At 42.7% G+C, this 13,563-nt stretch overlaps 1 protein-coding gene across 2 annotated transcripts; it reads left to right on the plus strand.

Moving 5' to 3' along the window:
- Positions 1 to 97: 97 nt before the first annotated feature.
- FABP7 (fatty acid binding protein 7) lies at positions 98 to 6,626 on the plus strand. 2 transcript variants are annotated; one of them, XM_066613920.1, is made up of 5 exons: positions 98 to 269; positions 1,448 to 1,556; positions 3,247 to 3,419; positions 4,675 to 4,776; positions 6,374 to 6,626. In XM_066613920.1, the coding sequence occupies exons 2-5, from the start codon at positions 1,484 to 1,486 to the stop codon at positions 6,422 to 6,424; spliced, it is 399 nt and encodes a 132-aa protein (XP_066470017.1). In that variant the 5' UTR covers positions 98 to 269; positions 1,448 to 1,483; the 3' UTR covers positions 6,425 to 6,626. The 2 variants fall into 2 exon arrangements, with proteins under 2 accessions (XP_066470017.1, XP_066470008.1); XM_066613911.1 differs by lacking the exon at positions 98 to 269 and having other exon boundaries at positions 1,360 to 1,556.
- The last annotated feature ends 6,937 nt before the right edge of the window (positions 6,627 to 13,563 follow it).

Here is a 13,563-nt window from a genome sequence, read left to right on the forward strand (position 1 = left end):
TTCCACTGGTCTGTGCAGCACTCCCACAACCATGGCAGCTAGGAAATTCCTGTTGAGTGCAGTGCAAATCACCCACCCACAGGGTTCTGCTAGTGGAGGGCTGATAATTGGAGTGGACCAGGGGCAGGACAGGATGGATCTTGGTGACACTGGCATCCACCATATCCAAAACCTTCATCCCAGGCCTGACGTACCCCAGCCTCCCTGCCAGTTACAAAGCTGAAGTAGATCTGAGGAGTCTCATTGGAGACCATACAGCAGCCAGGAAAGTAAGTAAAGTTTTTCTTTTCTCGCCTCTCCAAGCCAACCTGGTGTCTGCTCAGCACACAGAATGCAATGGATGCTGTGCTGACAGCCCTGCATCATGCACACTGGCGGGGGACAGGATTGGGCCATTAAGTGCACCATGTGCAGTATAATTATGGGGTAGCCGCTATAGCACAGCACTAGGCCTATTTCACTTTTACGAGAGAGACTGCCCTTCTGGTTCTTTTGATGTCCTTTTTCTTTTTTAAGAAGTCTATGTTAGATTTACTGGCACTGAAAAACATGTCCATAGCTACGGAAGGGGAGACGGGACACCCTCCAACATACTGCTGTGGTTTTTAAGTTCCCACTGATTTGTTCCTCTGTGTTTATGAACAGGAGGAAATCAGTGTTAACAAGTCTTAACAACCTTTGATTCTGTTTCTGGTCACAGTCGCATAGAAAGAAATATACTGTGTGCTCCATATTCGGTGAAGCATCTAATTTTATGTATCTAATTCTTGCTTTTGTCATACACTATTTTCCTTGGGGAAATGTCTCTCCTATATAAGCTGCCTTTGGAGTTTTCTGTGCAGACTTGCACCAAATTGGGCTGTCAGTGTGTATAATTCTCCCTATTAATATTCCTCCCTATTTTGATAGATCTGTGAAAGTTTTTTTTTTTTCCTTTCATACCTCTCTTTTACAAGATAAGAGGCTAATGTGTGGTTTTCTTTCCAAGGAGAATAAGAATCTAGTGTCTTTTTGAAATTATCACCAGTGCAGAATTTCAGTAGACACTAATCTGAATGTGTCATTGTGCTGCTCCCCCTTTGAGGCTGCTGTGGTCCCTTGCCAAGTTTTCCAACACACTTAAAAGACCCTCACACGTTTTTACATTCCCCTCACTCACAAAGCAGCCTGGCTCCTCTCCCTCCCTTAATTTTCCAGGCTAAAAAGGATGGCTGGTCCAACCAGCTCTGTCCACCCAGTGGCCTGATCCAATCATCAGACAGAATGAAAATCTTCCTTCTCTCCCCCCCCACCCCTCCGCTCAAAGGAGGAGTGGGAGGGCTAGGGTGGAGCCTGAAATTTAAGTTATTTTCTGGGTTGACATGCCCTTTCTCTCAGTGAAGAAGGGGCTGAGCTGGCGAAAGATTTTACACAGAATTGGGAATAGTAACAACTGCTCCTACATCAGCTTCATTCCAGCCACTGATCTCATCTAGCAGCTAAGATGGTTGAGGCATTCTGTGCTACCTGGAAGCTGATTGACAGCCAGAACTTTGATGAGTACATGAAGGCATTGGGTATGTAGAAAGAGTTGCTTACAGTCATCCCTTTGGTGCCAGAAAGATGGATAATTTTGGCCATTTTTCCTTTAGTACAGTTATAATGTTAAATAGAATCTGGTATCTTGTGATGGATTAACTCACCTGAGTGATGTCAGAATATGAATCAAGGTAAAGGAATAATGATTTTCATATTTTTAAGTAATCTACATTGTTCATGAGAAGATGAAGCATATTCAGATTTGGGGTGAGCCGATTCATAACCCAGTTAAGCCAAGTGCTTGTACTTAAGCCAATGCAGGTTGCAAGCCCAACATGCTAGCTTGTGAGAAAGGGAGTTTCATTAAATCAGTATCACTTATTTGGAATTATTTGTCTACTTGAAAGTGAGCTCTGTTTAAATTTCTGCCCAATGTTGCATATATGCTACAAGGATCAAATGTGTACACCTGTGGGCTAGTAAAATAATGGGTTAAATCAAGTGAGCTTGTTTCAAAGTAAACTGTGTTGGGTCAGGGTGAAAATGTGCAGGGTCAGATTGCTAGTATTGTTTTACTGAATGTTTCAGCTAAGGAAACATTATCAGGAATCACAGTTCTGATGATGTAATCCTAAACTCATTTACTGAAAAGCTTCATTCAACAGCCATCATTCTAAATGCAAGTATTTGAGCTGAACCAGATTGAAAACCAGGTTTTCTTCCTGTATAACCATTTTGCAAGTGAATTTCAACAGTGGCAGAAGGAGAGTGAAAGTGCACCGTTCAAATCTGTAAATAATTGTGCCTATTGTATAGCTTTATTGTTAAAAGAAAATAGATGACAATAACAAAGGTTGGTACAAATCTGGCCTGGATTAAGTAAAAGTTCAATGGTGTGTAAGCAAAAAAAGCAGCTGTAACTCAGTAGACCTGATGAATGCATCACTGCTGCTGGCTCTCATTACTGCAATTTGCTGAGCTATTTAAACATTAGTGAAAGAGAGGGACTAGAACAGTAAGCCAGTGGTTCCCAAACTTTTTAGCACCAGCACCCACTTTTTAAAACAACACTATATTGGGACCCACCTAGGTTTATCAGACTTTTCAAAAAGGATCTAGAAAGAAATATTATTTATTTATAAGTAATAATAACCAGAAAGAAAGACCCACAAATATTTATCTCCCTCTATTTACACATGCTATCAAAATGCAGGAGCTCAGCTCTTTGCAGGGCAGTTAGCAGCTACAGGACACAATCCTAACCAGGTCTACTCAGAAGTAAGTCCTATTTTGTTCAATGGGGCTTACTCTCAGGAAAGTGTGGTCAGGATTGCAGCCCAAGTCTCTGATTTTTTTAATAGCTTCAGGGCTTCAGGCAATTACTACTGATCTTTCCATTACCCTTTGGTAACCCACCAGTGGATCCCAACCTGCAGCGGACGAGAACAGTGAAATGTGGATGATAAAAAATCATGGCTGTTTGCAAGCAAGTCACTTTTGAGGTCAGTGGAGTCACATTAATCTAACTTTTGATCTGATTGTATAGCATTGTTGTGCACCGCTGAACATGCCAGTGAAACAGCAGGATGAAATTGAATAAATAAAGCTTAAAAGAAATAGGTGAAATATGGTTATTTCAATGGGTGACCTTTTCACGACCTCCACAATTCAGAATCTAATGTATTAACTCTGCCATTTGCATTTATTACTCTTCTTATTCATTCTTAGGAGTTGGCTTTGCTACTCGCCAAGTGGGGAATGTTACCAAACCAACTGTGATCATCAGCCAGGAGGGAGACAAAGTGGTGATCAGGACCCAGAGCACTTTCAAGAACACAGAAATCTGCTTCAAACTGGGAGAAGAATTTGACGAAACGACGGCAGACGATAGAAACTGTAAAGTAAGCAAGAACAGTCCATGCTGCAGCAGATTTCTTTTTTTTTCCTAAGACTGACAGGAAGTAAAACAACATTTTAGCTGCATGTTTAAGGATGCACTAAATAGAATTTATAGGGGGGGGATCAACATTTAACTTCTGCTGTATTGAGCATGTTCAAGCAATGGTCCATAAGTCAATTGGGCTGCAATTTTCTGCACACTTATGTGGGAGTTAGTCCTACTAAACTCAGCGGTCTGTCTTCTGAGTAGACATACATGGGATTGCATAGTTAGAAATTTTTTTATTAATTTTACCTCTTTGGAAGTGACATTCATACCAATAGCTTATTGGTAGAAACACCTGGTTCTAAGTAAATACATTTAGGGCCAAATCCTATCCAATTTTCCAATGCAGTTGTGCCAATGGGGCATGCTTTGCATCCTGTGGTAGGAGGACAGACACAGGGGCCTCCTCAAGATATGGGAACATTTGTTCCCTTACCTTGGGGCTGTAATGTGGCTGCACTGGTGCTGGAAATTTGGATAGGATTGGGCCGTAAGTGCACAATCCTAACCCACTTTCCAGCACTGACATAAGGGCAGTGCAACTTATGGGTAAAGGAACAAACATTGCCATACCTTGAGGAGGCCTCCGTGACTGCCCTCCAACTGCAGGATGCAGCACTTGCCCCACTGGCAAAGCTCAGGACAACTATGAAATTGAGATTAATAGTGTGTACAACTCAAACCCAACAACTACGTAAGAATCAATTTAGCTTTAAATTATATACATATTCCAAGTATTTTAAGTAAACTGTTTGAAGTTTATTACAAATTAGATCATTGTTCTGAAATGACTGACCCAAACTAGTTCATAGTTCAAAGATTAAGGCTGCATGCCTAAGCACATTTTCCTGGGAGTAAGCCCCATGGAACACAAAGGGAACTTATTTATGAGTAGATATACAGAGGATTGTGCTGTAAGTCTAACTGAACTCAGTGGGACTTACTTATGAATAGACAAGTATAAGATTGTGCTGTAAAGATGCAATCCTACATCAACTTACTTGGCAGTAAGCCCCATTGAACTCAATGACATGCTGAGACATGCTTAGAATTGTACTGTAAAAACATGGTCTTAGTTGTGTAGATATTCAAGGGATGTTCAAAGTGCTTGACTGTGGCTGGACTCTGCTTAGCATTGTGTGAGAAACCTTTTTAAAAAAATTTTTGTACTATTTTAAATTAAATGTCTGTACTTTTTTCTATGTTCACAGTCTGTGGTGACCATGGATGGAGATAAGCTAGTACACGTACAGAAATGGGATGGCAAAGAGACAAACTTTGTTAGAGAAATAAAAGACGGTAAAATGGTCATGGTAAGTCATTCTGTAATTAGGTAGCTGCTTTACACTGTCAAATCACAGCTTTATCTAGCTCCCGTATTGTCTCCATTGACTGGCAATTGCTCTCCAAAGTTTTCAGAACTTTTTCGTATGTACCTAAAGATGCAAGGGTCTTTGTATATGTACCTAAGTGCGTATGTACCTAAGTGCAAAGATGCACTTAGGGTCTTCTGCATACAAACCCATGATAAGCTACAGTCCTTCTTGAAGTTATAAATACTCAAGTTGGATAAAACTATACATTTAATAGGATATATTTTTAACATTTTTATAGGTATTCCCCCTGTACAAATATAATTTCTAAACCATGGTTCACAGCATTTTCCTCCACTGACTACTGTTGATAGAACAGAGTGCTAATGAACATTTTTTTTACAAGTAGATGAAATAACTACCTCAGATCTAACGCATTAACTCAACATTAGTTGGGAACATTACTTCTAATTCAGCTTGGGCTGCGATCCTACACACATTTTCCTGGGAGTAAGCCTCATTGAACACAATGGGACTAATTTCTGAGTAGACATGCATCGGATTGTGCTTCCTAGGAATCCTAAAATTGGTCAAAAAAGAAAGAAAAAACATTTTCCTTCTTTAGACTTCAAATGATTGAGATTTCTCGACATGTTCCTGAAGAATTTTTCTGACTTTCACTCTTCACTCTTTCCTGCCCTGGTTTTCTTGGTTGCCCTTGAAACTAGTATTCTCTCCCATGCCTTCCTTCAAAGCCTACCTTAATTGGTTTGAGGAAATGTCTGTATGTTTCCTCATCCATTGGTAAATGTTTCAAAACTTTATAATATATTGACTTTGCAATACACTCTGAAGAAATTCTACCCTCCTTCCTAGTTTGAACTAGTTTCCAGAGTCTTATTTTGATTTAGATTGCCCACTATGAGATAATTAGTGAACTACATTCAAAGGTTTTTTTTTTCTTTCAACTACTTATTTCATCAGTACAACCAGTTCAGTCTGACCAACTGACTCCAAAGGTGCAAAACTTCACATTGATTTAGACTGTGCTTTGAGTTGACTTATCCCCTAATCCTATCCCCACCGTTGGTACCAATGTAGCCATGCCATGGGAGCCTGTGCTGCATCCATTGGTAGTGGTGGGGCATCAGGAGGCTTCCTTGAGGTAAGGAAATTTGGTTCCATTACCTCCAAGTAGGCCCTCTGGTGGCCTATGTGTTTTTGTTGGACCTACACCAACTATAGAGCTGCTTGGATAGGTCTGAGGAAGGCAGCTTGGGACAAAACAAGAGGGCCAGGATTTGGCATGTTCATTACTGTTGAGAACCAGCCTGCTCCTGTAAAAAAGTTTTTTGCTTTTTTTTTTTAATATAGTGAGAAAAATATAAATATATGCCATTTTAAAACCACGTGGGGAGGAACAATGGTTGAACCAATCTTTAATTGACATAATACTGAAGAAACTTTGTGGCTAGTGCCAGATTTTGCAACAAATTCTAAATTCTGCAATACCATTTCATTGCAGAATCCATGAGGTCCTCTGCATTATGTCCAATGGCACATGTTCAATCTAATTTGTTTCTTCTCAATCTTGCAGACCCTCACCTTTGGTGACATTGTTGCTGTTCGCCAGTATGAAAAGGCATAGAATCTGTCAAGTCTCCTGATCTGGGAGATACTTCTGGATGGGGTCAAGAGCTGCCCTTAGTTGACTGTCTCAGAAATGGACACTGCTGACATGGAAGAAAAACCAAGTGCTAGTTTTGTTTTGTATTGATTTTATGCCATCAAACTGGCAAACACATGCTTTGAAATGGCGACAAGTAAAACTTTGCAATAAATCTCTGAAACTCTTGGATATTTACTGAAAAATACACCCATAATTCACATTTTGTGAACTTCAAATCAGACTGACACCAATGTATTTTTCTGGCTTTGGAGTCAAGATATAGTGGTTCAATGAAAGAACAGGGCTTCAATAGTAACAGTAAAGGACAAAGATTCCTCTTCATCTATCATTCTTTCTGTCACACATACACACAATTCTCTAACACAAAACCCCTACATGTGTTCTATTGTTTACACACATTATTTCTCTCTCACACAGATGCCTATTGATCCCTTCTCCCTATGACCCTGCCTTCTCTATCTTCTTTCACTGAGTAGGAGCACCAGTTGTGTCTACAGCCTTTCCAGAGTCTGCCTGCTTGATGGCACTGATGAGCCATCAGCTGGGAAATCTGAAGAAGACTAGGGCTGCAGCTAATACTCACAGGACATGGTGACAGCTTCTCCAGAGGCTCCTGTGTGGTGGTTGCAGGAAAGCAATGGGAGGAGAACCTTGGGGACGCCAGTACTGGGATGCAAACTCTCAATCAAAACCAGTTCTGAGAAGTGCAGCAGAGACTTATGTCTTGGCTGAGGGGAACTTATGATGTTTTTATACGAGTCAGACAACTGATTCATCTCACTCACAGCACTCCTAGGGAGAAAATGTTTTGTTATCCAAGAGAATGCTATCCCTCAGAAAGCCCAGGACTAGTGCTTGCATACAGCTCTGTTCCTGAAGCATGAGGGAAAGTTGCATGTGTTGTCCTTGACTCTGGTGGTTTGGGGGAAACTCAAGGGGCTGTTCTTTTTTTGGGGGGGGGGGGAATGCCACTGATGTCCTTTCTTCCCCACCTGTGCCCACATTCCCACAGAGTTGCATTCAGATACACAGTACACATGACATTTAATATGTGTGTCCTGGTGGGCTTTTTGAAACACATAATTAGCTTAAGGTAAGTGCTGCTCAGTCAGACTGACAATCACTATCAGGTATATTCCTGAATAGTCAATCATCACATCCCAATGATGTCTCATGTGTACTTTCATCAATGCTGTTTGTAAATCATGACTTTCACGTGTATCACGTGTCCCTTCTCTGATCAAATGTTTGATCAAAGTGCTTGAAGACAAACACTCCTTTACTTGTAAGCAAGCTTAATTGAGTTCAATGGTGTTTCTTTTGAGTTCACTTATTTAAAAACACAATCCAGTGGGCAAGGGCAGTGTCAGAGGTGGAGGATGGGGGGAGGTAGGTGAGCCCTTTATTTCCCTCAGCGCCACTGAAGGAAAAGAGCACCCATCCACTCTCCCTGTCTTCACTGTTGTCCACCAAGAACAGTTAAAAGAGGGTCAAGATGGGCATGCCATTTAAAGAAGGCTCTCTCCAACTCACCCCTTCACTATACTGTTACTATTTACCACAAAAAGTTGTGGTAAATAGTAAGGGCGGACTAGTAACTTCTCTGACCTGCTGACATGATAGAGAGAAGAAACATTGGTTCGTGGGGTGGGGAGGTAACACTCTCTCCTACTGGCAGTTATGCCACAGTTAATGCAGTGGGACTTACTGCCTAGGAGGGAATATGCAGGGATTATTCTAATGAGCTGCAGTCCTATGCGCAGTTACATGGGAGTAAACCCCATTGAAGTCAGTTGGGTTTATGTCTGAACAGGCTTGTATAAAGTCAGGCTGAAAGACATTCTAGTTGAGATAAGCTCCTCCAGATCTACCTTCTCCAGGCTAACCTCCACAGTAAATGCACCTGGCAGAAGCTTCCTAGGTTGGCAGTGCCTGGCTGGAACTACACATATGAGCAGGCTGGAACTCTGTTAACAAAACTCTCACTTATATACCCACTTGTAGAATTATAGCATGATTTTTCATTGGTCCCTCAAATACTGAATTTTCAGTAATGATTCCATGACTGACCAATACACAAGAAATGAAGTACATCAGAGACCAGCCAGGTCAGGCACTGTCTGGTGAACCTCTGAACCCTCAGTGCCAGTAGCAAAGGTGGTATCCAATGCATCATTGCAGGGTGGGTGGAAGTGGCATGGGGGGTTTAAGTGCAGGGCTTAGCCCCCATGGCCCTCAGCAACCTGGTACCAGCACTGATTATAATTAAGCATGACTCATCTTTGGATGCAGTTGAAAGAAACCAAATTATACAAAGAGATTCGATTCTAATGCCTACAATTTACATCTCACTTTTTCAAATTACTCCCTGCAATTATGTTTGTGGCTATACAACCACACTGAGAAATACTTGTGTGAATAGGCTGTACATATGGGAAGCTGCAGTCCTCCCGTGACCGTGTCCAGGACCAACTCAGGTTTGTGAGTACACCTCTGCAAACCACCTTCCTTGGGCCCCCATCTAACTGGGGGAGCCCCAATAAAGTAATTCTGCCAACACCACATGAAAGCTATGGACACCAAGTTGTTCTCATAGTCTAGCATTGGGCTCTTCTGAGGGCCCTGGACCTTTGGCAGCTGCCCTATAATGCTGAGTCTTAATGCTAGTCCTGATGGTGGCTACTGCAAAAAGTCAGCTTTGACAATAGAATGGCTTATAGTTATCTGAGTATAGAGTTCTTAAATAAATACTGTATATCCCACATAGTCACATACCACACACAATTGCAAGGAGAAATTGGACAGCGTCAGCTGACTTTGTGAGACTTCATGTTCTGTAGCAACAAGTGGTATTCTGGACATTGATGAGAATCTCAGATTTTGATGGCAATAAACAAAAATCTGCAGAGATTTGATCTTTGCTTCACACTTTCTCCTTAGCACATGCTTTCGTGAGTTGAAACAGAACAGTACTAAGATGTTCCAGAAATTTGCAAAGCATTGATAAAAGAATGTGCCAAACTATCTTACACTAATTGATTCATATTTTACAGCATAAAAAAATACATAGTGCTGCATTTATATTAATAAAAAGTATACAGCAAATCTTCCAATCTTTAGGCTGTGGCATATGGAAGATGTTCATATAAATTACTTGATGAACATCTTCCATATGCCACAGCCTAAAGATTGGATGATTTGGACGGACACACACACACACACAACTGAGGGGCTGGTTTCTGGAGAGCATCCATGTTTCTCACCAACTTCCAGTAGTGTTAACAGTTTCCAACACTTTCAGTTAGCATCTCTTAGACTGGATATTCTAGTGTTAAGAAATGTCTACACCACGAGAAACACACCAAGTCATTTTGTTATTGCTCTTTCCAGATAGAAGACAAAACTCAAAGACAGTTAGCTAGGCAGAGGTAAGTGTTAAAGTCTCTTCCTTGTGACAGGAATTAAAAATAACCTTGGCTTATCCATGGATCTTTAGGGCAAAGGCACTGCACCTATGTTTAGACTGGATTGGACCTGTATCGACTGACTCCAAAATGTAACTGCTTATACAATATAACAAACAAAAACTATCACATTGTCAGAGTCAAAGGTCACTTCAATATTTTATTCAAACTGAAATGTATAAAGACAATTCCTTAATAGAGTACCACATAAGAACCAAATTGGTTTAGAAAAGCAAAAATACTGTTGAAAAACCATTCTTAATTTCTCTTTCATCAGATGTAGCTGGGAAAGAATAATATAGAGCATCTTTGAGGTCATTTGCGACCATTCCAAGTTTCTGAGTCTCTGATTGTTCTGATTAATTGTGGGACATTGTAATCTGTAATTAAAGTTTTCGTTAATTAACCCATCAATTGCATGCCTACAAGATTTAATCTAGCATGTGTCACATTGCTAATTGTATGGTACAGTTAGTAATTAAATAGCAGCCACTGGTTAGGAGTTTCCTTGTTCAAATCTCACCTCTGTTAAAAACTCACTTTGGCTACAATTCTATACACACGTACCTGGAAGAAAGTCTCACTGAATTCATTGAAAGCTTCCTAAGCCGAGCTCCAAGCAACTGCTTCTGGAAGCTCAGCAACCCAGAAGTTTGCCAGTGACATGATGTCATTGCTGAACAATTTGTCTGAAAAGGTTTCTGACCCCTGTTCAAAAGATTACTGAGATAATAAGTCATGCACCCATGCACCAGCGTAGTCACAGCTGGATCTTCTCTACCCTCTTGGCCCTAAAGATGACTGCCAAGTCTTGTCAGCACACAGCAGAAAAAAGGCATTGGACATGACTCAGAAAGGGCCTCAGACTCTGTTCAGGGGAGGAGGTTAGTGCACCATCAGCCCTTCTCCTGAGCTTCCTTGCCTCTCATGGGGCTAACCTGCAGCTCTCCTGCTGGGCAAGTTCCACCAGCAGCCCTCCAGGCAGGGTCTCCTCATCGGCCATCCTAGCCTGCCTATGTTCTCCTTGGGCAACAGAATGGCCCACCTTTTCCAGTCAGCTGTTTGGCCTTAAAGGTCCTAATGCCCTCTCACTGTCATTGCTGCTGTCATCTTGTCCAGACATGAAAATGAAATTATATGAAAGCTTCACTATGTACATATCAAAAAGCCCACCAGGCTTTTCAGTTTCTTCCATTGCATACTCTTTTGACTCCAGCACTAGGGCCTGCTGGTCCCTGGCCTGTTGGCCTCCAGCTGGTGGTATGCCACCAAGCACCCACTCCTGCATGGAAACTCCAGAAGAACTTGTTGCCCAGCTGGCTTGCCCTTGTGCCTGCTAGCCAGCTACCGCCAGGGCCGACACCCAGGTCTGTCAGATCTAAAAGTCCCCGCCTCCCTCGTGGGGTAAGATGAGCCAGCTCTAGGAGGAGGACAGTACTTTGAATATTCTGAACTGTTCTATGAAAACTAAATATTCATGTACTGTAATACATAGAGAAGAAGCCACTAGCAGTCCTTTATGTCTTACAGAAAAGATCTTCTGTAAGCAAGGGATATAATTCAAAACTTTCCAAGCTGCTCCCCCTGCTCTTTACTTCACTGAGAAGAGGGTTCTGAACTGGGAGCTGGTGAACTGCTGTTGCAGTAAGGAGGCATTCAGGGAGGCCTACACTGAGGTAACCATAACACTCATTTAACTTGGAAACAGTGTACAGTGCTGATGTAAGAAGCCTTCCAACTCTGGTATTCAGATTGCTACATTGGTATGGATGTAGAATCCTGATGTGGGCACATGAATCTTTGCAAGACTGTAGCCTATTTGTGCAACTTCATAATGCTCTTCCACAGAGCTTGTAATATTTTAAGGCTGCAGTACGGTACAACACAATGTGTTTGTAATCCATTAATACACCTCCCATCACTGCTGTCTGGCTTGTGGGCTTAGAACAGATGAATGCCTTTCCCAGACCTCCCATTCCCAGAGATGTGAGAACAAGGTTTTTTTACTTCATCTCCATGGAAAAAGCCATAATGCGAGTAGTGTTAAGTCCCATGGCAACTGATTTATGGTGGAATCAAGTAAAAGAAAGTAGGCAGGGAAGAAGGGGTTGGAATACACTCCAAGGCCAATCCTATGCAGGTCTACACAGACATAAGCATGCATATTCCCCTTGGTCACACCCCAAAATCACCACCATTGCTTCCTCCTCTTTGCCCACTGAAGCAGCCAGATGGACGGGGGGGGGGGGGAGGGAGTTAAGTGAGATAGTAGGGCTATGCGAACGGGCAAAGTGAGATTGTAGGGCTATGTAAAGGGCTCTCCTGTCCCTCACCTTGACTTCCGGCATCGCCTCCTTCCTCCACATCATCCTGTTTTAAATAAACTGGATGAGCAAGGCATGCTGGGTGCCCTGCTACTCCTTGCCCACCCAGCTGCTTAGTGACTGGGGAGAAAGGCAAGGTAGTGGTAGTGGAGGTGACAGAAGAAGTATTTTAAATGGTCCTCTTTTTCCTTCCTTCCTCACTAGAGGAAGAGGTGAGCTGATACTGTCCGGATTCTCTTCTAAGAGATCAGAAAGCCAACAGAAGCAACTTGGTGAGCAGTGGTCTGGAGGGAGGTAGCAGACAGGCAGGGGTTGCAAGGCTCCCCTCATCAATTCACCACGCAAAACAACCATTTCACAGCCCAATCCTGAGCTCACTCCGCCAGCGGTGAGTGTTGCAAACGTGCCGCAAAGCACGTTCACAGCCCTCAGCGCTGGTCCAGTGCCAGCCAGCACTGGGCTAGCACTGGTGGATCACCAGTGTGCTGCTGCTCTGTGGTTGCAGAGGCATGGGGGGCGTGGGGGGAGGTGAGGAAGAGGTGTTCTGAGGCAGTGGGAGGTGGGGAGAGGGCAGAGAAGAGGTGTGCTGGGAGGACGGAGAGGGGCAGGAGGTGGCACCAGAGGAGCTCCATTCTTCCTCATTGAGAGCCTCTGTGTCAGGCCGTGGGCCCAGCTTGGAGGCTCCCGATTCTACAGCAGCCCAAGGGTTGCCACAGAATCATGTAGCCTCATTTCAGAGCTACTTGCCTTATCTGGGGAAAGGGGACAAAAGTTCCCTTCTTCCAACACCGCCTGGTTAGTGTTTAGGATGCTGAGGCAGCCATTTTTGGCACTGCGGCAGCCCTGCACTCTGGGTAGTTTAGGATTGGGCTGCCTGTCAGCCTCATTTTTAGGCCAGCTCTGCTGAGACCACAGAGCTAATCACAATCTGATCTCAATTATCTGGGATGGGGGGGGGGGATGAAGCAATTTGCATTTCCTCAGCAGGCTTGAAGCCTTTTTAGAAATTAGAAAGCCATACTGGCAGCATTTATGAGCATTTAATATGGATATTACCTCTTAACAATGCCACACCACACTTCCACCCAGACAAAGTTTTAGGGTTGCCAGGGGAGTGGTGCAAGGCTCCAGTGTTCAACTGCTGTCTCAACAGATCAGAAGAAATAATCTAAATGGAGCTCTGTTCAGCACTGAGTGAGGTCACAGGAATAGTTTAACCTGCTTAATTTCTATTGCTCCAGATGATGGGTAAAGGCACAGGACCACTGGAAAGGAAAAAAATACACAGAGTAGAATCCTCAGAGTGATA

Source organism: Tiliqua scincoides, chromosome 1 (genome assembly GCF_035046505.1).
Source record: "Tiliqua scincoides isolate rTilSci1 chromosome 1, rTilSci1.hap2, whole genome shotgun sequence".
Taxonomy (NCBI): Eukaryota; Metazoa; Chordata; class Lepidosauria; order Squamata; family Scincidae; genus Tiliqua; species Tiliqua scincoides.